At 37.8% G+C, this 26,650-nt stretch overlaps 1 protein-coding gene across 9 annotated transcripts in view; it reads left to right on the top strand.

Annotated features, from left to right (window-relative positions):
• The window catches only part of WDFY3 (WD repeat and FYVE domain containing 3), a 262,278-nt gene extending 235,957 nt beyond the window's left edge, over positions 1 to 26,321 (top strand). For all 9 annotated transcript variants that reach the window (XM_073340560.1, XM_073340559.1, XM_073340566.1 and 6 more), the window contains 15 exons: positions 99 to 216; positions 5,009 to 5,115; positions 5,968 to 6,121; positions 8,618 to 8,709; positions 9,035 to 9,247; positions 11,857 to 12,004; positions 13,388 to 13,542; positions 14,970 to 15,128; positions 17,081 to 17,260; positions 18,451 to 18,633; positions 19,342 to 19,441; positions 20,941 to 21,261; positions 21,933 to 22,044; positions 22,430 to 22,627; positions 23,225 to 26,321. In XM_073340560.1, coding sequence (XP_073196661.1) covers positions 99 to 216; positions 5,009 to 5,115; positions 5,968 to 6,121; positions 8,618 to 8,709; positions 9,035 to 9,247; positions 11,857 to 12,004; positions 13,388 to 13,542; positions 14,970 to 15,128; positions 17,081 to 17,260; positions 18,451 to 18,633; positions 19,342 to 19,441; positions 20,941 to 21,261; positions 21,933 to 22,044; positions 22,430 to 22,627; positions 23,225 to 23,345 — 2,361 coding nt within the window. In that variant the 3' untranslated portion in view covers positions 23,346 to 26,321. The remainder of the gene's footprint in view (positions 1 to 98; positions 217 to 5,008; positions 5,116 to 5,967; positions 6,122 to 8,617; positions 8,710 to 9,034; positions 9,248 to 11,856; positions 12,005 to 13,387; positions 13,543 to 14,969; positions 15,129 to 17,080; positions 17,261 to 18,450; positions 18,634 to 19,341; positions 19,442 to 20,940; positions 21,262 to 21,932; positions 22,045 to 22,429; positions 22,628 to 23,224) is intronic.
• The last annotated feature ends 329 nt before the right edge of the window (positions 26,322 to 26,650 follow it).

Below are 26,650 nucleotides of genomic sequence, written 5' to 3'. Positions count from 1 at the left end.
AGAAGGAAACGATAAATACCATCTAGCTCATAAGGCTGCTCGTCTTGATCAGCCAGTGCAGAGTGCTTTTAAGAATCTGTATTTGTTTGTTTTAAAAGGAACTGGATCTTACTAATCCCAAGACGTTCAGAAACCTGGCCAAACCAATGGGAGCACAGACAGAGGAAAGATTAGCACAGTACAAAAAGCGATACAAAGATTGGGAAGATCCTAATGGTAAGTGATTGTACACATGCAGATCTTGAAGAGCAGAGATGGGCGCATTTTAAGTTAGTCAATGTGCCTGTCTTCTTCCTCCAAGAACCCCCTAAACACCTTTTGCTTATGTGCATACCAGACACTGTGGGAGGGCAAAAAAGGGTGTGGTGTGGCCACTTTATGCCTGTGTCCCTTTTAAATGTGGCCACACAGCAACTCTGAGGCCCCCACAGGGGAATACCCCAGCTTAGAGATCTACTCTTCCCACACAGGTGTCGCTGGTGTGGGAGGCTGCTAAAGACTTGGTTATTTCTATGCCCATCTTCCCTGGTAGTTACAGTGACCCAAGTTAAGGCAGCCCTCAGAGCTGTTCTTACCTGCTCTAGGGAATGTACACACCCTCCCCCTTTGGTGCTAACACCAAACTCAGCACCAGCACAGGGATGAATGCCTCACTTGGTTTGTATGGCATTTCAGCCTGTGCCAGTGCAAAAAGGAGAGACACGATTCAGTCCATCAAGGATATGCAGAATACTACATTAAGAAATCCTAATTGCTGCCCCAAAAAAAAAAAAAAAAAAGCAAGCCGGAGTTTTCAAACTCTTCCATACTAGAGACACATGTTAATAGAGAGAGTATCTCATGGACCACCTATCCTCCTGATTGTGATCACATAGCATCCCTGCGGAACTAGTTGTTTACATGAAAAAGTAATATTAGAAAAGCAATATATTTTGAGCAGTTTTTAATGTAATCTAGCAGCTAGAAATAAATAAAACCACTGTCATATGACCAGGCAGCTCTTCACAGACCGTAGCTTCAGAACTGCTGAATAAAATAAACAAGGCAAATAGGAATCTTTTTGCATAGATAGATCTTATACAGCTTATACATTCAGTTCTCAGTGCATGTATTTACTAAGTACTCATTCATCTGAAGAAGATAATAAATGCAATCAGTCTCTTTATATTACTCCTTTAAAGTATGCAAAATGCCCCCTAGAACTGAGTTAGATTTGATATTTTTTCTCAATTTTAGAATAATTCCCTTAAATATTAAAAATATGATCTGTGCATGTGTCTAAACTATTATTGTTATACTGCACTCCCTTCCTATTATGCCGTTTTTTCAGATAAGAATTTTCTGATTCAAGAACATAAGAGTGGCCATACTGAGTCAGACCAATGGTCTATGTAGCCCAGTATATTGTCTTCCAGCAGTGGGCGGAGCCAGGTTCTTCAGAAGGAATTAACAAAACAGGACAATTTTTTCAGTGATCCATCTGTCATCCAGTCCCAGTTTCTGGCAATCAGAGGCTTAGAGACACCCAGAGCATGGGGTTGCATCCCTGACCATGTTGGCTAATAGCAATTGATAGATCTATCCTCTGTGAATTTATCTAATACTTTTTTGAACCTTTTGGCCTTCACAACATCCCCTAGCAATGAGTTCCACAGATTGACTATGCATTGTGTATAGAAGTACTTCCTTTTATTTGTTTTAAACTGGCTGCCTATGTGAAAGGATAAATAATAGTTCCTTATTCGTTTTCTCCACACCATTCATGCTTTTATAGGCCTCTATCATATCCCCCCCCTTAGTCGTCTCTTTTCCCAGCTGAACAGTCCCAGACATCTTAATCTCTCCTCTAATGGAAGCTGTTCCATCTCCTAACCGTTTTTGTTGTCCTTTTCTGTACCTTTTCCAATTCTAAAATATATTTTTTGAGATGGGGTGACCAGAACTGCAAGGAGTATTCAAGGTTTAGGCGTACCCTGGATTTATCTAGTGACATTATGATATTTACTGTTTTGTTATCCTGTTTCTTTCTGAATAATGAACTATCTGTGATGAGGCCAACATCTCTTTCGTCAGTGGTAACAACTAATTTAGACCCCCATCATTTTGTACGTAAAGTTGGGATTATGTTTTCCAGTGTGCATTACTTTGCATTTATCAACATTGAATTTTATCTGCCATTTTATTGCCCAGTCACCCAGTTTCATGAGACCCCTTTGTAAAACTCTTCACAGTCAGCTTTGGACTTAACTGTCTTGGTTGATTTTTTGCATTGTCTGCAAACTGTGCCACCTCACTATTTATCCCTTTTTCCAGATCATTTATGAATATGTTGAACAGCACTGGTCCCAGAACAGATCCTGTTTCCATTGTGACTATTTATTCCTACACTTTGTTTCCTGTCTTTTAACCACTTACTGATCCATGAGAGGACCTTTTCTCTCCTCTTCATGACTGCTTACTTTGCTTAAGAGCCTTTGGTGAGGGACCTTGTCAAAGACTTTCAGAAAGTCCAAGTACATTATATCCACTGAATCATCCTTGTCCACATGTTTTTGTTGACCCTCCTCAAAGAATTTTAATAGATTGTTGAGGCATGATTTCCCTTTATTAAAGCCGTTTGACTCTTCCCCAATGTATTGTGCTCACCTACGTGTCTGATGATTCTCTTCTTTACTATGGTTTTGACCAATTTTCCTGCTACTGAAATTAGGTTTACCAGCCTGTAATTGTCAGGATCATCCCTGGAGACTTTTTTAAAAATCAGTATTACATTAGCTGTCTAGTATAGGAGCTGATGTAAGCAATAGATTTCATATCGCAGTTAGTAGTTTGGCAGTTTCATATTTGAGTTCTTTCAGAACTCTTGGGTGAATACCACCTGCTTCTGGTGACTTATCTTTGTTTAATTCTCAGTTTGTTCCAAAACCTCCTCTATTGATCCCACAGTCTGGGACAGTTCCTCAGATTTGTCACCTAAAAAGAATGGTTTAGGTGTGGGACTCTTCCTCACATCCTCTGCAGTGAATACCAGTGCAAAGAATTAATTTAGCTTCTCCACAATGGCCTTGTCTTTCCTGAGTGCTCCTTTAGCACCTTATTCATCCAGTGGTGGCCCCATTGATGATTTGGCAGACTTCCTGCTTCTGATGTAGTTCCAAAAATTAACTAATTTTTTTTTTTTTATCATTTGCTAGTTGCTCTTCAAAATCTTTTTTGGCCTGCCTAATTATACTTTTACACTAGACTTGCCAGAGTTCATGTTCCTTTCTGGTTTCCTCAGTAGGATTTGACTTCCAATTTTTAAAGGATGCCATTTTGCCTCTAACTGCCTCTTTTACTCTGTTGTTTAGCCATAGTGGCACTTTTTTGGTCCTCTTACATTTTTTTTTATTTGGGGTATAATTTTAATTTGAGCTTCTATTATGGTGTTTTTAAAAAGTTTCCATGTAGCTTGCAGGCATTTCACTCTTGTGACAGTTCCTATAAATTTTCATTTCACTTGCTTCCTCATTTTTTTATAGTTCTCCTTTCTGAAGTTCAGTGCAACGGTGGTGGGCTTCTTTGGTATCCCCCTCTCCCACCCACCAGAATGTTAAATTTAATTACATTATGGTGTCTCTTGCCAAGTGGCTCCGCTATATTCATCTCTTGGGCCAGATCCAGTGCACCACTTTAGGACTAAATCAAGAATTGCCTCTCTCCTTGTGGGTTCCATGGCTAGCTGCTACAACAAGCTGTCATTAATGGTGTCTACAAATTTTATTTTATTTCTTCCTGAGGTGACACGTATCCAGCCAATAGGGGGATAGTTGAAATCCCCCATTATTATTGAATTTTCTATTTTTGTAGCTTTTCTAATCTCCTGGAGTATTTCACCATCACCATCCTGGTCAGGTGGTCAGTAGCATATTCCTACTGCTATATTCTTATTGATGCCTGGATTTCTAACAATAGAGATTCTATGGTATAGCTTGATTCATTTAGGACTTTTGCTCTATTTGACTGTTTTCATATTGTCATTCCTATATATTTTGTACCCTGGTATTACCTTCTCCATTCATTATCATTGTTCTGCCAAGTTTCTGTGATTGCTATTACACTGACATTCTCATTTAATACCAGGCACTCAGGTTCATCTGGCTTCATACTTAGACAACTAGCATTTGTATACAAGCACTTATCAAATTTTTCAATATTTAGCTGTCTGCCTTCCTGTAATATAATTGAATGGGACTCTTTCTTTTGACTGTTTCTCTTCAGCTCCTACTGTACTTTATCAGCTTCTATCCTCTCCTCTTTACTAGGATATAGAGAATCCCTGTTAATAAATCCTCCTCTGAGGGATGCATCTGTCCAAACCTTGTGCTCCTTCACACCTGTTGGCTTTCCCCAGCCCTTAGTTTAACTGCAACTTTAATAGGTCAATACCAGAAGTTTGAGGACCACTGTTCTAAAGTTACTGCACTGTCCAGTACCAGCAGGTGGCAGAGTTACATTTTTGAACATCCAGCAGAATTGTGTGAAGACATTTGTACAGATGGCTTGTTGTTGCCAGCAAATGAATAAAATAAAATCTTTACAAAATCTGTAGTCAGCAATTCTGAGAAATATTAGAGCACTAAGCCTTTAATTCCACATCTTAGAACAGACTAAAAGTAAAAATTCTCCTTTAGAAGTAATTGTAACTGTCTTGGAATGTTTCAATTATTCAAAGTATAAAACTGCTTAATGTGCAGTGTTGCTGGGCAAAAGACTGTTGAATTATGACTAGTGGATTACTGCCAAAGTTTAAGTAAGTGGTTTCAATGTCAAATCATAAAGTTTAAATAGTCTTAGTTCCGCAAATATGAAAGCTGCAAATACCAATTTTTAATGTGTTCAGGGTCTTACTGTTCTCACAGTCTAGCACTTCTTAAACCTATTAATTTCTTAATTTACTGCAGATTTTATCATGAACATTTCCTCTTTATTTCCTCTTCATTTATGACTTCTAATTTTTCTTTATCAGGGGAAACTCCAGCTTATCATTATGGTACTCACTATTCATCTGCCATGATAGTGGCCTCTTATCTTGTCCGAATGGAGCCCTTTACACAGATATTCTTAAGGTTACAGGTAAATTGTGTGAGATTTCATTTTTCTCTGTTTCTGTCATGTTTAAATTTGAAAATGGGTAAAAATGTGAATCATCTTGTAACTTGATTCTCACTGAGCATGGCAGAAGAAAGGAAGTGCTGTAGCGGCATTGTTTTCTTCTTGGTGATAGTTACTCTCTCTAGAATAGCAAAGAGATTTCATGGGCAAATGTATATGATCCTTCAGATGGAAGTCTGAACGTTTTGAAAATGTACGCTGCATGAAAACTCAACAGAGAAAAAACAGCTTTTTATTCAATAAAGTAATAGTTCAAATCCTACTTCATCTATTGTTAAAAGAACTCATGCATTAGTTTCTCTTATTTGCTTCTCAAGTGTTTAATGACTCATTTGTTAAACTGATTTGTCAGTATAGTATTAAGAGTCAAATTAACCAAACATTAGCACAGCCTGGAATTTTCTGAGAGCTCGAAAATTAATTGGGTTCACAGTGCTACATTTTAAATATTTTCTTAGCTGGAAACCATCAGGCAAGAACATTTATTTTCTTTGGGCCAGCATTTCAACCAAAAAGACTAATATTTGGAATAAGGCTAGATTTTTTTTTAAACAAAAAAAATCCTGTAGATTCATATTTTTATGCTTCATATTTAGCATTATTGCAAAGAAAGATTATAGCAACTGATAGAAAAAAACATAGTTTTAGACCCTTTTGTTGCAGGAGAGGTTTTTTCCTTTTTTATTATTGTATTTATTTGACTAAGATAAAGCATTACCAAATGGTTTTATTTTACAGTGTTATAGACCTTGGCTGAGTCTGCTGGGCTGAAAAATGTTCTGGTATAAAGATGCTTCTCATTTCATTCTACAGGGTGGCCACTTTGACCTGGCTGACAGAATGTTTCACAGTGTGCGTGAAGCCTGGTATTCAGCATCAAAGCACAACATGGCAGATGTAAAGGAACTCATCCCAGAATTCTTTTACCTCCCGGAGTTTCTGCTTAACTCCAATAACTTTGATCTAGGTAGGCAAAAGCTGCTGCTCGTATCATGTTATGGATGTGAAAACAGTGAAAGCGGGTCCAGACATAAAACAAGTTCAGTAAAATGTATGTAACAAAGATTTATGTAACAGGGTAAGAAAATGGCAGATGGCTTACTGGAACTGGGCCTCAATTATCTTTTAATTATGGGAATATGTATTTCCCAATGCTGTGTGTTTGTGTGCAATTATATAGGGAAATCTGGACAGTGCGTTTGTAACTCTTGACTTTTTCTTTTCGATGAATGAAGATGTTTTCTTAAACACCAAATATTCATTTTAACAACTCATATAAAACTGCATTTTAGAAATTAAATTGAACGATAAATTTACATTTCCAAGGGAAGCATTTTTATTAGAACTCATGCATTCAGCAAATCTTGCTTTGGTAGGAGAATTTCTGATTACTATATTTTTCTGCCATATAATCAATCTACCCGTCTTAAAGTAGTGTTTCAATACTCAGGCCAAAAGTGCTTAAAGGACAGACATAACCTAAGGTTTGCATAATGTGTTTGTCAGTTTTGATATTTAGACTTCTAGGAGTGAAGTTCTTTAAGGGAAAGTAGCTGAAATGTGTTTAAAGCTTGATAGATAATTTCCACTGTTAGTTATTTATTCAACTGCAGTGAAATTTTGCTCAACTACTGGCAGGTCAGATCTCTGAAAGATAAAATAACTGATGTCAGATAAATATTAGTGTTGCCATAGCGTCATATTATTTGTTACGAGATTAACTCTTCAGTTTTTTCAAGTTCTATGCTGCAAATTCAATAACAGGAATTACTAACCATCCGCATCTTTTAAAAATCAAAATCATTGGTGCAGAATATTTCCTAAGAGTTTAGAAGCTTGAACCAAGGATCTCTAATGACACATTCAGACCCAAGAACATAGCAGTTACTGTATCTGTTCAGACATATTTCAGAGTAGCAGCCGTGTTAGTCTGTATCTGCAAAAAGAAAAGGAGGACTTTTGACATCTTAGAGACTAACAAATTTATTTGAGCATAAGCTTTCGTGAGCTACAGCTCACTTCATCAGATGCATTCAGACATAAGATATTAGGGAAAGTTTCCTCTTAACCTTTATCACAGGCTATCTTATATTCTAAAACTCACATTTCTATCCCTTTTCAATGTGTTTTTCAACAAAATTGAAACTTCTGTGAATAAAAGATTCAGGGTCCAGTTCTGCAAGCCTTATTTATATTAAGTGGTATTTACAAGCATAATCCCATGAACTCAAGAGTGGGACTTTTGTAGTTCTTCTCAATGTGAATAAAGGTTGAAGAAACAGTCCTTCAAGGTTTACAGCGGAGGACACACAATATGAATATATTCTGGTAGTTTAAAAAGTCTTCCTTATATGGAGAAAATGAATCACGGTGTGATTCTACCAGTGGGATGCCTTTTTACTGTTTGCTGTTACACCATTTCATCTCAGGATTATTTTCCTCTATTATACAGCCTGTTGGCATATAAATCACTGAAAATGCACTGAATTCAGTAATTAGTCATTTGACTCCTGCTAGTCCTCCCTTACTTAAAACCAGACAGGTTTAAACTATCAAAAAGTGTAAAACTTTCAAAAAGTGACTGTAAAGAAAGTCTACTAAAATGAACATCCAAAAGGTCACTCCATCCGAGAAATTTATCTTCATATTCTGATATTTCTCATTTTGTATTTTTAAAACTTGTGCGTATGTGTGTTTGAAAGGATGGAGTAGAGCTTTCTGAAGTTGTTTTTTAAAAAACCCAGTCATTATTCAGTACAAGCCAAATATGCAAAAAGGATCCTGGTTGTGGTATGGCTGCAAGAGGGTGTTGCATGGGCTGTTTCCATTATTCTACAAAGACATCATACCTAACAAAATATCTACCATGTGACACAGAACCATTTAAATAGAAAATACAGCTATAGTAAGATGAAATTAAAGTTCTAAAAACCTTGTTATTAGGCAGGGCTAAAGACTGTTTAGCTTCTCTGTAGTGAAAACTATTAAGGTAACTGGACCGTTATTCAAAATTCTCAGAAGGTTAGATAACCCATCAAATAAATCCTCATAGCTAAAAACCTATTAAAGTTACATTTTAAAGGGGCATTAAAGGATGGGAAACTGAAATTATCTCTTTTTATATATATGCGCAAGGAACATATAATTCTATGTGTCTACCCTGTCCCCTGAAATAACTTTGTGTCTTTATTTTATATTTTTAAAAATTACGAATAGTTCAAGCACTCACAAACAACGCTATATAAAAAAATATATACCCAATGGAGAAACATGTTTCCAGTAAGGACACAACTTTCGGGCTTCTAAGGGGCTATTAGAAACAACAGTAAAAAATACTGAGAAATTTCTTGAATCACTAACTTTATAAAGCATGTGCCACTGTAACTCATATGATTTTTGTTTTTTCTTGTATTGAGATGCATCACTGTCTTTTTTGCTTTTAAAACTTCAATTTATTTTGTAGGTTGCAAACAGAATGGCACTAAGCTTGGAGATGTGATACTTCCCCCATGGGCAAAGGGAGATCCTCGGGAATTTATTAGAGTTCATCGGGAGGTAATAAACATTTTAATAATAAAAAATGTAGGAAGTTTATTTGGACTTAAATACCAGTCTAAGGAGCTCAATGCATCCTTTGTGGTGACTTTTCTATTTGAAGTGCATCTTGGGGAGGTACCCTGGCATGCTGATGGACTAAAGAACCAATGGTCCTCCATTTGCTCTTGGTATCAGTATTGGCTGAGGCAGCTAATAAGGTGCTATTATACTGCTTTTCCTTTAAACATATCAAATACTTTGAGTAATTTCATCCACCACAGTCAGATAATAGACTCGGTCAGTGACTATCTGCTCAGTTTAATGCATACATTTTGAATTACAGGCTTTGGAATGTGATTTTGTGAGCGCACATCTGCATGAATGGATTGACTTAATCTTTGGTTATAAACAGCAAGGCCCTGCTGCGGTAGAAGCTGTAAATGTCTTCCATCATCTCTTTTATGAGGGGCAAGTGGATATATACAACATAAATGACCCATTAAAAGAGACAGCTACCATAGGATTCATTAATAACTTTGGGCAGATACCCAAACAGGTGAGGATGTTCTTTAACCTATTGTAATTATATGCCAGAAAATATTCAAATCCAAGAATTTCCAAATGCTTTAATATAAAAAAGTAATTCCAGTCAAAACATATTTGGTATTTAAGTTTCTAGTGTGCATTTCTGTTTTTTGTCTGGAACTTAAGTGCAAGTTTTGTGGTTGTAAATACATTTGCAGAAATGGAGACTCACTTACACATGAACCCATTCTCAATGCATCTAACATCAACTTTGGGTTTTGTCAGTAAGACTTGAGATTTCTCCCTTTTTCCTCATGCTCCAAAAGTAGAGGCAAGAGCTTATGGAGGAGCTTAAAAAACAACAAACCATCAGAGAGCCAGTGTGTTACTGCAAAAGGGTAGTGCAGTATAAATTCTTCCCGGGCTTTTTGCTGTGTGATAGAATACAGTTGCAACATAGTGCACAGGAAATTTAATTGTTCAAGTTGTCTTGTAGTAAATTTAGTTAGGAATACATCATTTCCCTTTTTTCTTTTTAACGTGGTTGCTTAGTTTTCTGTGGCACCTTCTCATTCCCGGAAGCTGGGAATGGGCAACAGGGGTTGGATCGCTTGATGATTACCTGTTCTGTTCATTCCTTCTGGGGCACCTGGCACTGGCCACTGTCAAAGACAGGATACTGGGCTAGATGGACCTTTAGTCTGACCAAGTATGGCCGTTCTTATGCTCTTATTATTTGTACTGTAGCTGTTGAAAATAAATTATTAAATAATTGCTTTAAAAACATTGGTTCTGGCAGGGCTGGCATAAACCACTAGCTAGAATTGAATGGAAGAATTTAGAGACAACCTTTAAAAACAAAAAGGATTGAAGCTTTGAAGGGTGGTGAAATTCTCTTTGAGAGGTCATTGTAAATTATTAAATACCAAAAGGAAAGTTTATTGAATTTCCCTTGGATAAAGGAGTTCGGGTTTGCCATACATACAATAGGTACCCCCTGAAAAGTTTCCTTTTGCCTTGTTACCATTAGGTGAGGTATTATTGATATCAGCAGGTATTTCCCATGCTTGGACTGGGAATATACAAGTACTTCTAATACCTTCCCAAAGGTGGCAGAGGAGTAGTGTAGGTTGCATCAGTTTGTCATATTCCACAATCAGAAGTGCAGCAAACCCAACAGTCAGTAAAGCAAAAATACATAGAAAACCAGTGAGGGGAAATTCCTCAATATTTAGAGTTTGGATAAGCATCCTAAAATGCGGATGCCACTCAGGAACTTTGGATGGTGCCCACTAGACTAGGGGTGGACAAACTTGTGGCCTGACGGCCACATCTGGGTATGGAAATGGTATGGCGGGCCATGAATGCTCACGGTTCCCGACCAATGGGAGTTGTGGGGGTGGCGCTTGAGGCAGGGGCAATGTGCGGAGCCTCCTGGCTGCCCCAACCCATAGGACCAGAGGGGGGACATGCTGCTGCTTCCGGAAGCCGCGCGGAGCCACGGCACATGCAGAGCAGGACAAGTCCCGGACCCTGTTTTCACCTCTGATGGGCCATTTCCGACCACAGTCTGCTTAACATTGCTCAAGAGATCAGTGTTGACACAGAAGGTGGTACACATTAGAAAATTACTGACTCATCATCACATGATTGGCTAAGAACAATCGTGAGGCGGAATCTGATTCTTCTGTGTCATCTATAATCAACTCCTCCCTGCCCACTGAGACTCTTTTCTACCCTTTGATTGTCTGTATTATTCCAACAATGTGACCTGGTGTTTGTGGGATATATTTACATAGTTTAACTTTGAAAAAGTACCAGTTTGTAGTTCAGATTATGATAAATGTAGTAATATTTATAGACCTAAATTCATTTATCTGTCTTCCCTTCACAAAATTGCCCTCTGCTATTAGCTAGCATTTTAGAGATGGTCCTTAATCCAATGATATGTTGTTCCTACCCATTGAAACATGCACTTGTAAACTGGATATACCTTGGCCAACAGAGTTCAAAAGCTCAATCTTTATAGTAAAATTTAGCTGTCCTACATACAAGGCACATGTGTTCCAGAACCCAGACTGCACTATAGAGGAAGCTGATTTTAATAACCTCAACAGAGAATTTTGCTCGTTCATTCTGCATACTTCAAATGTAAAAATCCAACAATAGCAGTAAGTGAAAGGATGGAGAATAACTTATTTTTGCCCTAGATTTTTCAGCAGAGACTTCTGAAAACTGGATGCATTCTTCAATATTTGTTACCTGTATATTTATCATACTGATAGCAATATTATGATACTGCTTCATCAGCAGTTTGTTACAAAGCCAAAAGGAAGTTCTCTGTTTGTCTGAAATAAGAATGTAAAATCATTGTAAACAGCAACTTGGCTATTTTAATTGTTTTCTAAAAAGTAAAATCCTGATGAAAAATGTATGCTCATTGCATTCTAGTTGGGGTTTGTATTTTTCTTGAATATTTAACAAAAACGTGTATAAAATATAAGCGGAACTTTATATACATTTGCTAATGTGTAGCATTTTTTTAAAGTAAATCTGATACTGTTGGTAAACTTTAAAAGTCTTTGCTGATGGGAATCTTGTCACTAACTCGTGTTTGATTTCCTATCCCACATATTGCAGCTATTTAAAAAACCACACCCACCAAAGCGAGTTAGAAGCCGAATCAATGGAGATGTAGTTGGAATGTCTGTCCCCCCAGGTTCCACAAATGACAAGATCTTTTTTCATCATTTAGACAACCTGAGGCCTTCCCTTGCACCTGTAAAAGGTAAAACTCACCACAGTACTTACTCCTGGTCTCTTGCTAGAGTGTTCATAGTTCTTGCTAAATAAATGTTCCTTTTTCTGATTTTTCTTACCTCTTGGGTTTCATACTCCACTAGAGTTCCAGATTTAACACTCCAATCCTCTAAGATTCTGAGAGGCCCTACTTGAGTTAGGCCTTGTCTATGCAAGAAAGTTGTACCAATTTTAACTAAATTTAACTGTTTCATAAACAAGGCCTGAAGGGGAAAGAATGAGCCTTAAGCCACACCCTAAAGTTTAACACCTTGTGTTTAATTTCAACGAACTGTCTGAAACCATCAAGGGAAGCAAATTCCAGAGCTGAGAACCTGCTACTGAGGGTGCCCCACCCACAATCTAAAATGTTTAAATCTAGCTTGAGTGCCCCACAGAACCTCAGTTTTTGTGTGTTACCATGGGAGAAAAGTACTTTCTCAAGACTTCCAAGGATCATTTTGGATACTGGCAAGAAATGGTACTGTCAATAGCCACACAGAAGCAATAGTGTCATGTCCTGCTCATGTCTGGCTTTAATTTTTTCAGCCACAAGAAGATAGTAAAATTATAAAAATAGTTAATAACTCATTTTTAAATTTAATTGGGTTCCAACTGACATGTTCTAAAATATTCATTAATAAATTATATTTAGCACGTATATCATGTTTTCCAGCTGAAGATATTGAACACTTTACAAACTCGATGTGAGTTAGGTACGGGATATTCTAGTGATTACTTCATTCACGATTGAAAAGCATCCACCTCTGGGGTAGAAAGGAGCAGCTGTTTAACAGAGCACATCAATACTCCACTGTCACCTTAGAGAGCAAGTGAAGAATAGCCATCTCCATTTGAAAATGCTAGGGCAAGCTAGGTAGGCAGACTATAATTATCAAATTTGAAATGTGGCAAATAAAATTATTTGGCTGGGATTTTAGAATCAATGTTTTTGCTGTACAAAAAAATTCAATGTCCTCTTTAATGACCACAGGTGTTCAGACTCTTACTTCCATGTTTTGTCTGAAAGACAGCATATCCAGCAACATGTTGTCCCTTACTGACTGAGGGAAGAGTGCCACCAATGGAAGTGCCAGTACCTAGGCATCCCGAGGACATCAGTTCAAATACTGATAGTGTCTAGCTGTGAGAGTTGATAGGATTATAGTACACGTGACATCATTACAGTTTAAACTGATATTTGTATAATGTAAGCAGTGTACGATTTCAGTTTCTATGGTGCATCACGGTATTTGTACTGTGATCAGAGGGGGCTGTCACATAATTACAAACAATATTATACAGGGTTATGTGATGGCTGTGCTTTTGTGTGTTTTCAGTAACATAAAACACGTTGTTGTTTGTTGTTCAGAACTCAAGGAGCCCGTGGGCCAGATAGTTTGCACAGATAAAGGAATTCTGGCAGTAGAGCAAAATAAGGTTCTCATTCCACCTACCTGGAATAAAACTTTTGCTTGGGGCTATGCAGACCTCAGCTGTAGACTGGGAACATATGAGTCGGACAAGGTTTGTGATCTGAATTTTAAGTTTTTCTGATGTTTTAATATGTGTTCTCTACTAAAATCTAACTCTGAAAATATATTGTGCATACAAAGGAAAGAATTTTGTCTGTACTGTATCTGCTTTATTAGTATTTATGCTGAAGTGTTCACCTGAAGAATGATAGGAAAATCAAGTTAACCGATTTGGGGGAGGGATAGCTTAGTGGTTTAAGCATTGGCCTGCTAAACCCAGGGTTGTGAGTTCAATCCTTGAGGCGGCCATTTGGGATCTGGGGCAAAAATTGGGGATTGGTCCTGCTTTGAGCAGGGGGTTGGACTAGATGACCTCCTGAGGTCCCTTCCAACCCTGATATTCTAGGATTCTATGATTGCTACTAAAAGGTTAATTTCCATAATACAATAAACAAGAATGAACTTCAGGGTTTCTACTGTAAATCTACAGTATCTGATTTGGCACCATCTTGTGGCAGAGGTTGGCACTGAAGGTAGGAGATGAAAACCCAAAGAAGAGAGAGAAACTTTCTCCTGAGTAAACTAGGGGCCAAAAATTGAAGATCAGACTCGCTTTTTATTGAATTCTTACTCAGGCAAATTCCCATTTATGTCAGGAAGCGTAATGTAACACTCTCTTGAGAAAACTGCAACCTGTGACAGTTAGGCCGGTGGCGAGATGCAACTGATGCTCGTGATTGGCTTAAGAATTGTACAGCTCCTATTTTTTTTTCACTTGTTTCATACACATATTTTGTCTTGTCTTCAAGATTGTTAGCTCATTGGGGCAGGGACTGTTATTCCTTACACATTAATGAGTACCTAGCATAATAGGCTCGATCTGGTAGCCTTGCCTGTTCAATAATACAGATGCAGGATTTGGCCCTGGCAAGGAACCTGATCCCTAAAATCCAGATCAGGATCCAGATTTCTTAACATTCAGGCGCGTCTGACTGGTTCTTGTTCGGGCCTATTTTGGCCAAAAACAACCCTTTTGTGTGCTACTGGAGAAGTGGTCAGTATTGCCTGATAATGGCTACTAGTCTGGGAATTGCAGCAGGATGGGAGGGGAGTTGAGAGAAGGAAAACAATTGTTTTAGCTGCAAGAGCCAGTGTTCATCGGGAACAAATATGTAATGTTCTCACTATATGCTTTGGCATTGTTTCCAATTTAATTGCATGATAAACATTTAGTATAGATTAATCTCAAATCCTAATCAGTTGTAAATTGTGTTTTGTTTTATTCTTGGTGTTCAAACTATGTATATATTTTTTTTACTGAAGTTACTTTCATGTATTTCTTCTGAGCCAACTTCTGAGATCAGTTAAATGACGGTGACTGTGCTGAAGTTTCCTTGAAAAGACTTAATGCTAACAACAACAAACTTGCAAGACTAGATGTATGCCTTCTTCACTTTGTCTTTATTTTTTATTTTGTAGGCAGTGATTGTTTATGAATGTTTGTCAGAATGGGGACAGATTCTGTGTGCAATCTGTCCAAATCCCAAACTGGTCATCACTGGAGGAATAAGCACAGTGGTTTGTGTGTGGGAGATGGGCACCTCCAAAGAAAAAGCTAAAACACTCACTCTGAAACAGGTAAAAAAATAGATAAATAAAATCATGTTCCAAGGTCAGAGGAGGAAGGGGGGACTCAGTGGCTCCACATTGCAGTAGAACTTCTGACTGAACAGATTACCATTCTAGAGTCACTGAATAAAAGCACTCTGGAGCTGAAACAGTGGCTTGCTTTAAAAAGAATCCCAAGCAAAAAGTGTTTTGGGGATGTGTGAAAATGTGAAGGTATTTTGTCACTGGAAAGTGTTCCTGGGGGCAGGGAGAGAACACTTTTCTGAAATACTGCATGGAGTATAAGCACCAATTTTTAGCCTATTTAAAATAGCATCCAGCAACTTGCAAAATTCACAGATAGACTCTCCACTACCATTTGAATTGTCAGATTTTACTGAAATCTTTCACCCCTTCTCTTCAAAATTTGAAAATAACGGTTTTCAGGACAAAAACCTGGCAGTCCTGGTAGTGTAGTGTTGGGGATGCAGGGTGTATTTGGTTAGAAAAGCTTTATGATGTTTCTTGCTTTGTTGCCTCAGTACATCGCTTTTTGTATAACGTACTTAGACTAAGCCAACTATCTCTAAGTTAGCATGAAATCTCCTGCATCTCTGAATCAACTCCCAAGTGTTTTACAAATGATATTACATAGTTCTAGGTAACTAATCTTTATAACCAGGAGTGTTTCATGAGGTACAATTTAACTAATGTGTAAGAGCAAATACAGAAGTTAGTTAAAAGAACTTTCATTTGCTACTAGAATATGGTGTGTAACACTCATTGTCTAAAGCCATAGCGGCCATTGTACTACTTCGGTGATGACTGTGGTGCACCAACTCCAAGCAGTGCACAGCTGGGATCCCTGAAGGAAAAGATAATATTTCCTCTGGTCTCTGCTGCTTCAGGCTGTGGCAATCTAGAGCACTAGAAAAGCTGCCTTTTAAGTTAACTATTACTTAAAAACCTGAATCAAGAGCTGTTCTAGGGCTCTTGTTTGGATAACAGTAAGATGTAAAGGCAGGAGTGTTTTCAGAAGAGAAAATGACGCTTCTGATCTTCCCCTGCTTCCAATTTGCCAGCTGCTTTTTCACTCACAGTTTATGGCCCAAAGTTCCTTTTTAACTAATTTTCTATTTTAACAATTAAATAGGGAGCTATCTAAAATTCACAATTGAGCTATATTATAGGAAATTTTAAATGGCCACTGGAACATACACGGATACTGAAAATAGACAGCTGAGATCCTGGTATGGGCTTGGAGGAAGCAGAAGGTGTCAAACTTTTTTAAAATAATAAAACAAGGAGAGAGAAATGTGTTTATAACTTTTCCCTGGAGTTTTCTTTTGTCTCTTTGTTAGAATCCTACGTGTTTCATTGTGGAAGGCTATTTCACAAAACCTCTAAAAACTGAATAGGGTGTGTGTTTGTTTTTTAAATAAATGAGCTCATACTGTGTATATGCCATATATGTGTGTGCAATAAACTGCTCCCTGTTGAGGATTACTGGTGCAGTTCTCAGGTGAATCACACCATCAAGGTGTGTACTAGTAGCCTAATAATGTGTCTTGTTATGAGTCTGTACTAAAGGCAATTATGTAAGAAACTGAATAAAATGGTCACAGTGTTATGGTTGACAATTTACAGTATACTATAACACCCTTCTTTTCAAAATATTCCTATTATCTGAAATCCATTTATATCTTAAATGTATATCATTTGCTTTTTGAAAGTCCCAGTTTATCTAAATAAATTTTCCATTCCATTTGCTTGAATTAATGTACTGTAAGGAATTCCTGTGCTTGAAATATATACTCTGTGCTGCATCTCATAGATTCCAAGACCCTCTCATCATCTAATCTGGCCTCCTGTTTAACATAGGCCATAGAAATTCCCCAAAATAATCCCGAGAGCAGATCTTTTAGAAAAACATCCAATCTTGATTTCAAATGGTCAGTAATTTTTGTTTGTTTTGTTCTCAGGCATTGCTTGGTCATACTGATACTGTCACATGCTCAACAGCATCACTAGCTTATCACATAATTGTGAGTGGCTCACGTGACCGTACCTGCATCATATGGGATTTGAACAAATTATCATTTCTAACCCAGCTCCGAGGTCACAGGGCTCCAGTTTCAGCACTTTGTATCAATGAATTAACGGTAAGAACCAATACACTGCATGATGTATGTTCAGAAACTTAAACATTCATATCATAACTAAGACTTTCCAAACGTTTTCCTAAACTGTTTTTCTTACAAGATAACAAAAGGCTTTTTCACGAAGGTCACTCCAGTTTCTTTTTTAATTGATTTTATTTGAGTGTGTGCACACAAGAGTTCCAAAGCGCATACATATCTACAGCATTGTTGATTTAAGTCCTTTTTATACGGTTGCATATTTTAAGCCATATATTGTTCCATATATTGTTCAAACAAAAGGAAAGCATCAAACTCTTCAGCCGCTTTTGGGATATTTGTACAACTTACTCCCAAAAGCCATGTAATTGGCTGCTTCCAAACTGCCTAATGAAAATATGAAATGCTTGCTGAGCAGTGTAGTCCAAAAGAGGAATACTTGTGCAGTGAAGGGAGCCTATACAACCATAAAGAAAGGGCAACATATCATAAAATCCTGTAGCTATTGAAATAGCAACTACCGTGACCTATCCCTTTGCATGATGTAGTAGTGAAGATTGCTCTGTTATAAGCATCAATCCTGAGATACTAAGGGCCTGTCTTCACTGCAGTCTTAGCTTGGGGTATAACTCAAGTGTTGCTCCTAACCTGACTCCTGTCCACACACACAAATCTTTAGTTGGAGTTTAGTGCTAGGGTAATTCAAGGTAACTTAGAGTGAAAACAAGCCTCAACTCCTTTTAAAGCAAGATAACAAGTGAGGGTTAATGTAATACAAAGCTGCAAACCAGAAAAGGAAGCCCCATAGGTTGGGACATGTAAAACTAGACTGGACAAGGTACTGAACATGTACTGTTGTGAATAGTCCTGCCATGGAAGATGATGGGCTCGAGATCAAATCAATTTACTAGATTACCTATATATCATAGGTCTCTGTGAGGTTTGTATTTCTGTGATGAAGGTTTCAAAAATGAATGCCTAAAGTTAGGCTCCCTAAGCCTGTATTTAAGTACCTAAATCAGAGGCCTGCTAGGTGCTCAGAAAATTGGAATACTTCTTTTTTAGATGTCTAAATATGGATTAGGAGTCTAAACTGTAAGCACCCATTTTAAAAAAAAATCCTGTCCTATGTTTCTGCTCAAATGAAGTAATTTTGTAAATGCCCAAGATCCAGATTGAAATTTAAAGGATTTGGGTTTTGTTTCCTTTGTCAGGGTGATATTGTGTCATGTGCTGGCACTTACATCCATGTGTGGAGTATTAATGGAAACCCTGTTGTGAGTGTGAACACTTTCACTGGACGGAGCCAGCAAATCCTATGCTGCTGTGTGTCTGAGATGAACGAGTGGGACATACAGAACGTCATAGTGACAGGACATTCAGACGGAGTGGTCCGAGTAAGTAGCAGGAGTCTCTGCTTAGGTACTCGCACTAGAGGCCGTCCAGGGATTAAAATAACATCAAAGTTGCAGAGAAAGTATACTGTAAACTGTATAGATGTAAACTGCAGCGAGACATAGCCCTTTCTGGGCTGACAGTCTGTAGCACACAGGTTTTTTTTCTTCTACTTTTTGATGCATGTGTGTGGTGAGGTGATAATTGACAGCTCTGTGTGTGTGTGTGTGTGTGTGTGTGTGTGTGTGTGTTTAAATTTTCACCCCTTTCCAGTCTGTTTTGGTTACTGCTGAACTACCTTTCTGCCGGAAGACTGAGGAGCTCATTCCCTAATTTTATTTTGCAAGACTTCAGTGGGCCAGTTTTTCTCGCAGAAGAGGAGAGCTAGTAGCATCTCTGTATCTCCACTTACAACCCTCCTGTTCTGTTGCAATCCCTAAGCAGAGACTTGCTTGTGGCTTTTTCATGAAAACTGGGCTGATACTGCAGAATTCATTCATTTGTGATCTGGGTTTGATTTCCAGAGGTGAGAACCCAATGTGGTACCTACCCCCTAAAAAGTGGATTTATATTGTAAATGGTGATGGGCAATGTGGATATTCTGCTCTTATACTGTGACTTAGTTAATAAAGTATTTTACAGGCAGCCTACGAAGATATAAATTTTTATCTTATGCTTCTCTTCCTGTGTCTCCCCCTCCCACCCCAAAGTTCTGGCGGATGGAGTTTTTGCAAGTACCGGAAACACCAGCTCCAGAGCCCCCAGTGGAGATCCTGGAAATGCAAGAGGATTGTCCAGAAGCGCAAATAGGTGTTTTGCTTTTGTTTTGTTTAATTTTCTCAGTACCTCTGTAAAATGCAGGAATGGTGATACATTTTAGACCATGGTACAGCACACACTTTGTGTCTACTAATAAATAGAGAGAGGACTTGATTCTCCTTTCACGCCTGTGTAATTCCATTGACTTCAATGGTTACTCATGTTTCATATATGAGTTAATATAAAAAATCCAACTTGTTATCTGATCCCTTTGTGCAGTTTCCACTGTTAACAGTGGATGTATTAAAAAACCCCAATAACAAACAGTTAATCATAAGATACCTGAGCCAAAACCTATTCCTAGAGCATACTTTTTTTTTTTTAAGAAAGCAGCGTTGCACTGCTAACAGTATTACTTGTGTCCTTGGGAGTAGATACTATTCTTGTTTTTGCAAAGAATTCAGTGCACACTAAATATGGCCATTTTCTTGGTGGCTATCTTTTCATCTCTTTATTCAAATGTTAGATTAAGATGTCTTGTGAGATCAAATGTAATTAATGTCTCTAACTGTAGGTACTCTGAGACATTTAAAGTAATTGTCAGGGTTGTTTGTTAAACTGAACTTTTCACCTGCCAGGACTTTATCCACATGCATTTTCTGTGATTATTAAAAAGTGCTACAAACATAGCCCATTGAAATAAGAGTAGGCAGCTGGGATCTTAGCCGTGGGTTTTTTTAATACGGATTTTAAAACGTTAGAATGACTATTAAAGGTCGGCTACCATGCTGAAATCTGTAGTTCTGTATCACGCCAGCTGTAAACTACTGAAATTATTGATCCTGTTTCTTTTTCCATCAAGCATTATGTGGTATGTACATGTAAAATAATGAATTTTTTTAATACAGGATTTAGAACTGTAAAATTAAGGGTTAGAGTGGTGCATGTTCTGGTAAGTGATTGCTGCTTTTATGCTACAATGATAGGATGGGAAAATAAATCCCTATCACACACACGAGACTCAAAAAAGAGAGTCAAAGGATGATGCTGAAAGAGCAGTGTCTTCCCTGACACAGCTTGCAACCCTGCAGTCTCCGTTTGGAATGGAAAGAGAATTAGGTTTGGAAGAGTATAACTAAGTTTTAGATTGTGGTGTAGAAATCCAGGGAAAGAGATAAGTGGAATTTTCAAAATCCTTAAGTGATTTTGAAGCAGAAATACCATTGGAAGTCAATTTGGCATTTTTGAAAATCCGATCCATTATTTCTAGAGAGTGGTATTTCCAGGAAAATAGCAGAATGTAGGTAATCTTGTCTTATGGAGTGAATAGTCAGTGGGACACCGATTAGCTGTGAGATAGCCACTGATATGGGTCACACATAGCTAAAACCCTGCACTGCTTTGATGATATACCTGTCTGTTACAGGAATGACTCCAGTTACACTCACTAGGTTCTTCTGTAGATGCTGCAACTTTAAAAGGAAAGAGAATGAGATATAAATACTTGTATTGTGCTAACTTTTTCTATTCTCTTGTGCTATATAAAATAGGACAGGAAGCCCAGGATGAGGACAGCAGCGACTCTGAAGCAGATGATCAGTGTATCAGTCAAGACGCTAAACCGCAGGAGAGCCAGAGTCAACCAAACAGCACCAGCCACAGGCCTGTACCATCATCATCCAGGGCAGCGGCATGGTCAGCAGACAGCGGCTCCGATGACTCAAGACGTTGGTCAGACCAGCTCAGCTTGGATGAGAAAGATGGCTTTATCTTTGTGAACTATTCTGAGGGGCAAACTAAAGTACATCCCCATGCTCAGGTTAACCACCCAAACCATGTAGAAGTACGGCACTACAGCAAACTTAAACCAGGTACAGGAAATGAGAATCACGTTTTCTCTCTCTCATGTAACTCTGTGCTGTAAACAATGAGCTGTAAGGCTGTATGCTTCTGTTCCAGCTGCATTAGGCACTCTAACGTAAAGCATGAAAGTTTTGCAGGCAGAAGCCCTTAATTTTCTTTTCTGGTTGGTTAGTCATAAGCCAAAAATTGTCAGTAAAGGGTGTCACTTGTAGTATATTAAGGTGCATGTTATTTCAGCTCTTCATGCAAGTGTTTCCCAAATTTTTGAAGACTTCAGTCCATCTTACAGAAAAAGTGAAATCAGTTGTGGCTTTGCAGCCCTGCCATGTGGTGCTAAAGGCCTACCTGGGTATTTTAAGTCATACCTCCTCTGTGTTAGTGTCCTTTCTTTGGCTAGACCTTTGCATATCCTCCTCTCCCTTTGGGAAACAATGGTGTAGAGCTTCATAATAGGATACTTCCTCTCCTTCCTTATGTGCAGTGAAATAGTTTAAAATGTTGACACTTAAAGTATCAGTCAGACACAGACATGTAGGGGAGACACACTGCCCTGGGGGGGCCCCTCCAGGAAGATGTATCCTATCCCCATGAGAGTATGTCAGTAGGAACAAATCTGGTGTGTGACGACAAAGCAATAGCGAGAGGACTTCAGCTGTTCTTTTTTCCTGGCCACTTCTAGGATACAGATGGGAGCGTCAGTTAGTATTCAGAAGCAAACTAACTATGCACACAGCATTTGATCGCAAAGACAACGCACATCCAGCGGAGATCACAGCACTAGGCATCTCAAAGTGAGTAACCCAAACAAAATGGATGGGGGGAGAGGCTACATTCTGTTACTCTAAGATACAGTGAAAATCTGACAAAAGAGCAGCATTTAGAACTGGTTTATTCTAGTCCTGGAATAAAAAGCACATGGCTGAAAACCTGATTAATTTTAACTACTAGAGCTTGTAGTTATGCACTCTCACAGTTGTATTCCCCATTAAGACCAGGCTAACCTGGGTTTGCCATCTCTGGTCTCAGTTTAATACTTGGTATGAACAAATCATTGAAATGTACAGCACACACGTGACCGTCTGATCATCCCCAATTCAGCCAAAAACTGGTGATGAGATTGTAACGGTGAACAAACCTGGTGTGTTGTGGCTCAAATGTCCATTCATGTTCTTGCAGGGATCACAGCAGGATTCTAGTCGGTGATGGTCGAGGAAGAGTGTTCAGCTGGTCTGTGAGTGACCAACCTGGCCGGTCTGCAGCTGACCACTGGGTGAAAGATGAGGGGGGAGACAGCTGTTCAGGCTGTTCAGTCCGATTTTCTCTCACTGAAAGACGTCACCACTGCAGAAACTGTGGACAACTCTTCTGTCAGAAGTAAGCAGCCATTAGTTTTCATTGTACAACGCATCCTAGCAGGAGAGTTTTAAAAAGTGAAAATGTAGGTTTTTTTTAATTAAAACACTACCACTGTCACAATTTAATGGAAATAGTTGGAAAAAACAGGGCCCATCCATCTTTTTAAAATCATTAATGCAGCAGCAGCTTGATTAAAAATTGAACTAGCAAACAAACTATTTTCTTCAACTATAATTACTATATTAACTCCATATATGCAGCACTTAAGCCATGTATTGGAATATGATTAACAATAGGTTTCTAAAACAGTCACAAATTGATGCAATTTCTGAAAATGGACACAGCTTCTATCTACACAAAGACTATTTGTACAAAACCACTACAAGAATAATTTTAATAAGGACTAGTCCAGTCACTGGACAAAAAGTTCCAGTTGTTCTATTCCCAATGCAATGGTGCTATATTTCCCATCACAATCTATTTTTTAAGCTACTTTCCCCACCCCAGCTTGTCTTTGGTCCCGGCAGTGACTAACTGTAAGATACTTTAGGACTGTAAATTAGAGGAGGTGGTTAGGGGAAGAACACTATTACAGTCTTTATTTTCCTCTTTCAGGTGCAGTCGATTTCAATCTGAAATCAAGCGTTTGAAAATCTCATCACCAGTGAGAGTCTGTCAGAACTGTTACTACAACCTACAACATGAGAGGGGTTTTGAGGAGGGGCCTAGAAATTAATGAGGCTTTGACACAAACTAAAGACCAAACTCTGCAAGATCCCAATTCAGCCCCACAGTAACTCACTGAATTAATTACAGAATCGTGCAGTGAATTTGGAAGGGATTAGAATATTGTCTGTTTACACTTATCTTTGTACTGTGTTAAGCACTGAAAAAAAAAAAGGGATCATTGATTTAATTTATGTTGATTGAAATTATAAGGCTAACAAATAAATATTCAAATGGGCAGCAAGCACCAGAAAGACAGGATTGGTAGTCACAAATACAGTACCCAAATCTCCCTATTAACATGGCTATCAAGAGAAAAATCCTCACTTACTAACCATCTGTTCTTGTGGAGCTAGACATCCTTATTTGGGGGTGGGGAGAAGCTTTTTAGAAGATAGTTGTAAATCTGCCTTCTTTGCAAGCAACTGTGTATAGTGTAAATAGGTATAAGGGCCTTTTTATCTAAATATGAACTTAACTGCCTGTTACATGGGTCTTCAGCCTAACCACTGTACTTTGTGTGGCATCTTTATCTCATCTATCAATCAACTTAAATATGAATGTGTAAAAAACTCAAATGGCATTATTTGTATTTTTGTTTAAAATTCAGTCTGTGCATGTTTGTTCTTTCAGTTGCCCACAATATCCTAATTTAAACAAGGCTACTCATAGAAATGACATGGATTTTTTTAAAGGAAAACTTTTTGGGGGAATAGGACTTGCAATATTTTATTCTAATTGTAAAATAACTAGGAACTAAGTTATACACTCTGTAGTTGCATTTTATACCTACCTATTTACCACCTCATTGTTCATATTTAATAAGGCCTCTTTTATACATATGTTACAGCTGCTGTTTTGTTAAGTACTTATTATAGTTAGCAGTTGATTCATGCAATGCAAGAACCAGCTTAAATAGAAATTGGCTTGCATGTAACTCAAAATTAACTTCTCTTGCATAAAATTTAGTATGTTTCTCTTTGGCACCTTTGTTCTGCTGAACATAACTGGATAACAACATCAGAACTGTGTTTAAGTCTTCACCATTCAGTGACAAGACAGTGATTGATAGTTCTCCATTAATTTAATTACAGTATTTTTAATCAGTAACTTATTTTGCACCACATGAGACCGACACTGGCATCCATAGTGAGAACAGTTGCAGAAGACAGGCCCACAGTCATACTTTCTGGGTTTTTTTTTTAAAGCATATGTATATATTTTGTAAATGGGTGACAAAACTGGTCTAGATTTCGGTATATTCACAAACAGAGAATACTTTTAAATAATGGTGAGAATATGACCTAAGAAACGGGCCACACTTGCATCAGTGGATATGCCATGAGCAATATAAAATTACCTTCATTTATGTGGGAGTGACAGTATAATCTGGCCCACAATATATATAGCTAAAGCAAACACAAACTTTAAATTGCACCATTGAAAATATTAGAACCTCTATGATGGTATGAGATTTCCCAAAAGAGAGTCAAGTGGTAACTGAAGCACCTGGCTTTTGTTGATTTGTGTTATTTTACTATTTACCCTGGAACACATTTATGCACTGAAAGTTAAATAGGTATTTTGATACATATTTGTTAAGGATGTGATGGACTGTAACAATTAAATACAATTCCTGTTTTGGAATGTATACTAGGTCCCCAACAGAACAAAAAGGCTTTTTTTTAGAGCTCTTCCACACTATTGAGTAAATGCAGGTTTAGTTAGATCAGTTGAGCCTGTAGATGCCTTGCATGCCCAGCTTGACAAACTTAAGGGAAAAAAAAGGTTTTAGTACATAGAGCTTACATTTCTGTATTAATACTTCTATGATGCTATAATCCAGGTTATGGGTTAATAACTGTATGTTGTCTGCTTTAAAACCTTTAAATGCACTTGAGTCCATTGAAATCTTTTCCCCTGGTTTTTAACTTGTTTTTGTATGGGCTGAGACCTCATAACCAAATTAATTTTTACAGCCAACACAGGGCTTTTCTCACAGAAATGGTGATTGAGGTAAACTAAGTACCACTAAAATAAAATCTGCATATAGAACTAATGCTGGGTTAAGACTGCAGGACTTTCATTGAAACCATTAACTGTGTTCAACCATAGATGCATTGTACCAGTGTTATTCTACACTTTTTACAGTTGGCACTGCACTAAAAAGCAAGGTCATTTACCCTCCTCTCCCCCCCACCCCCCCACTGCATCCAGTAGTATTAATCCTAATTTACATTTAGTAAACCAATAAAACCCACTCCTCAGGCTTAATTCCTCTCCTGCACTGTATAGAAAACTCTTCTGAAACAACTTCTTGCATTTAGGAGGTGGAGTACCAACATCATGGTTCCTCTGGCAACTGGTGCTGTGGGCAACTGGTTTGTTCAATTGGGGGCAGTCTTTTCTTTTTAGCTTCTAATGCACAAATCTACTTTGGTTTCTCCAAACAGCTTTATTGTCCCTATAAAAATTTGTTGGAGCAAAAACACAGAAGTACACTAACATTAGCAGTCTCTATTCTCTGTGCGTACCTCACATGTCTTCTTGGGCCTTGTAGTATACTTATTAATTCATGTATTCTAACACTTGTATGTAGTGTGCAACTGTAATGTCATGCTTATGAAGATGAGTTTGGCTGCCTCCAGCCCACATTCAATAGCAAAACACTTTAGATAAGTTATTTTGCACTTTCTTATGTATAAAATTGGTAGAAAATTATTTTTGCTTTGTATCATTTAAAGATTCCTTTTGTTTCAGTAAATGAACTGTGTACAAAATATTTATGCAGTTAAAACTGTTTTTAGAAAGTATTTTTAATTTCAGCAAGTTTGGTTACTTGTTGCATGACTATTAACACAGCTGACTTTTTGTGTCAGTGCAATGTATATTTTTTTTGTCCTATTATTAACTTGTAAGCCCTAGTAAATGGCAACTTATTTGTACAGCAACAGGAGTAAATTGAAGATAACTGGCTAAGACTGGAGTGTGGAATTTTGTACTATATTGCAGAATCCAATATCTGTTTTTTTTGGTGGTGATGTAAAAGGCCTGAAGAATTACTATCTAGTGTGCAATCTGTGATATCTGAATGTTCATTGTATATTTGTCTCCAATGCAAAAAGGTAGAGTAACACAATTACAATACATGATTAAATGCAATAGTTCAGGTACTTACGTATTTTTTTCATTTCAAATAAATACCTGCTATTTACCACCAATAGGCTGTTTGTTTTGCATTTATCTTGAAAGAATTTGAATGAGGAAGCAATGGTTGCAGTTGAATACTTACTTTAGGTAGTAATAACTGACCAT

The sequence above is a fragment of the Lepidochelys kempii genome, chromosome 4 (genome assembly GCF_965140265.1).
Source record: "Lepidochelys kempii isolate rLepKem1 chromosome 4, rLepKem1.hap2, whole genome shotgun sequence".
NCBI classification, from domain to species: Eukaryota; Metazoa; Chordata; order Testudines; family Cheloniidae; genus Lepidochelys; species Lepidochelys kempii.
This window is presented reverse-complemented; position numbering and strand designations above follow the sequence as displayed.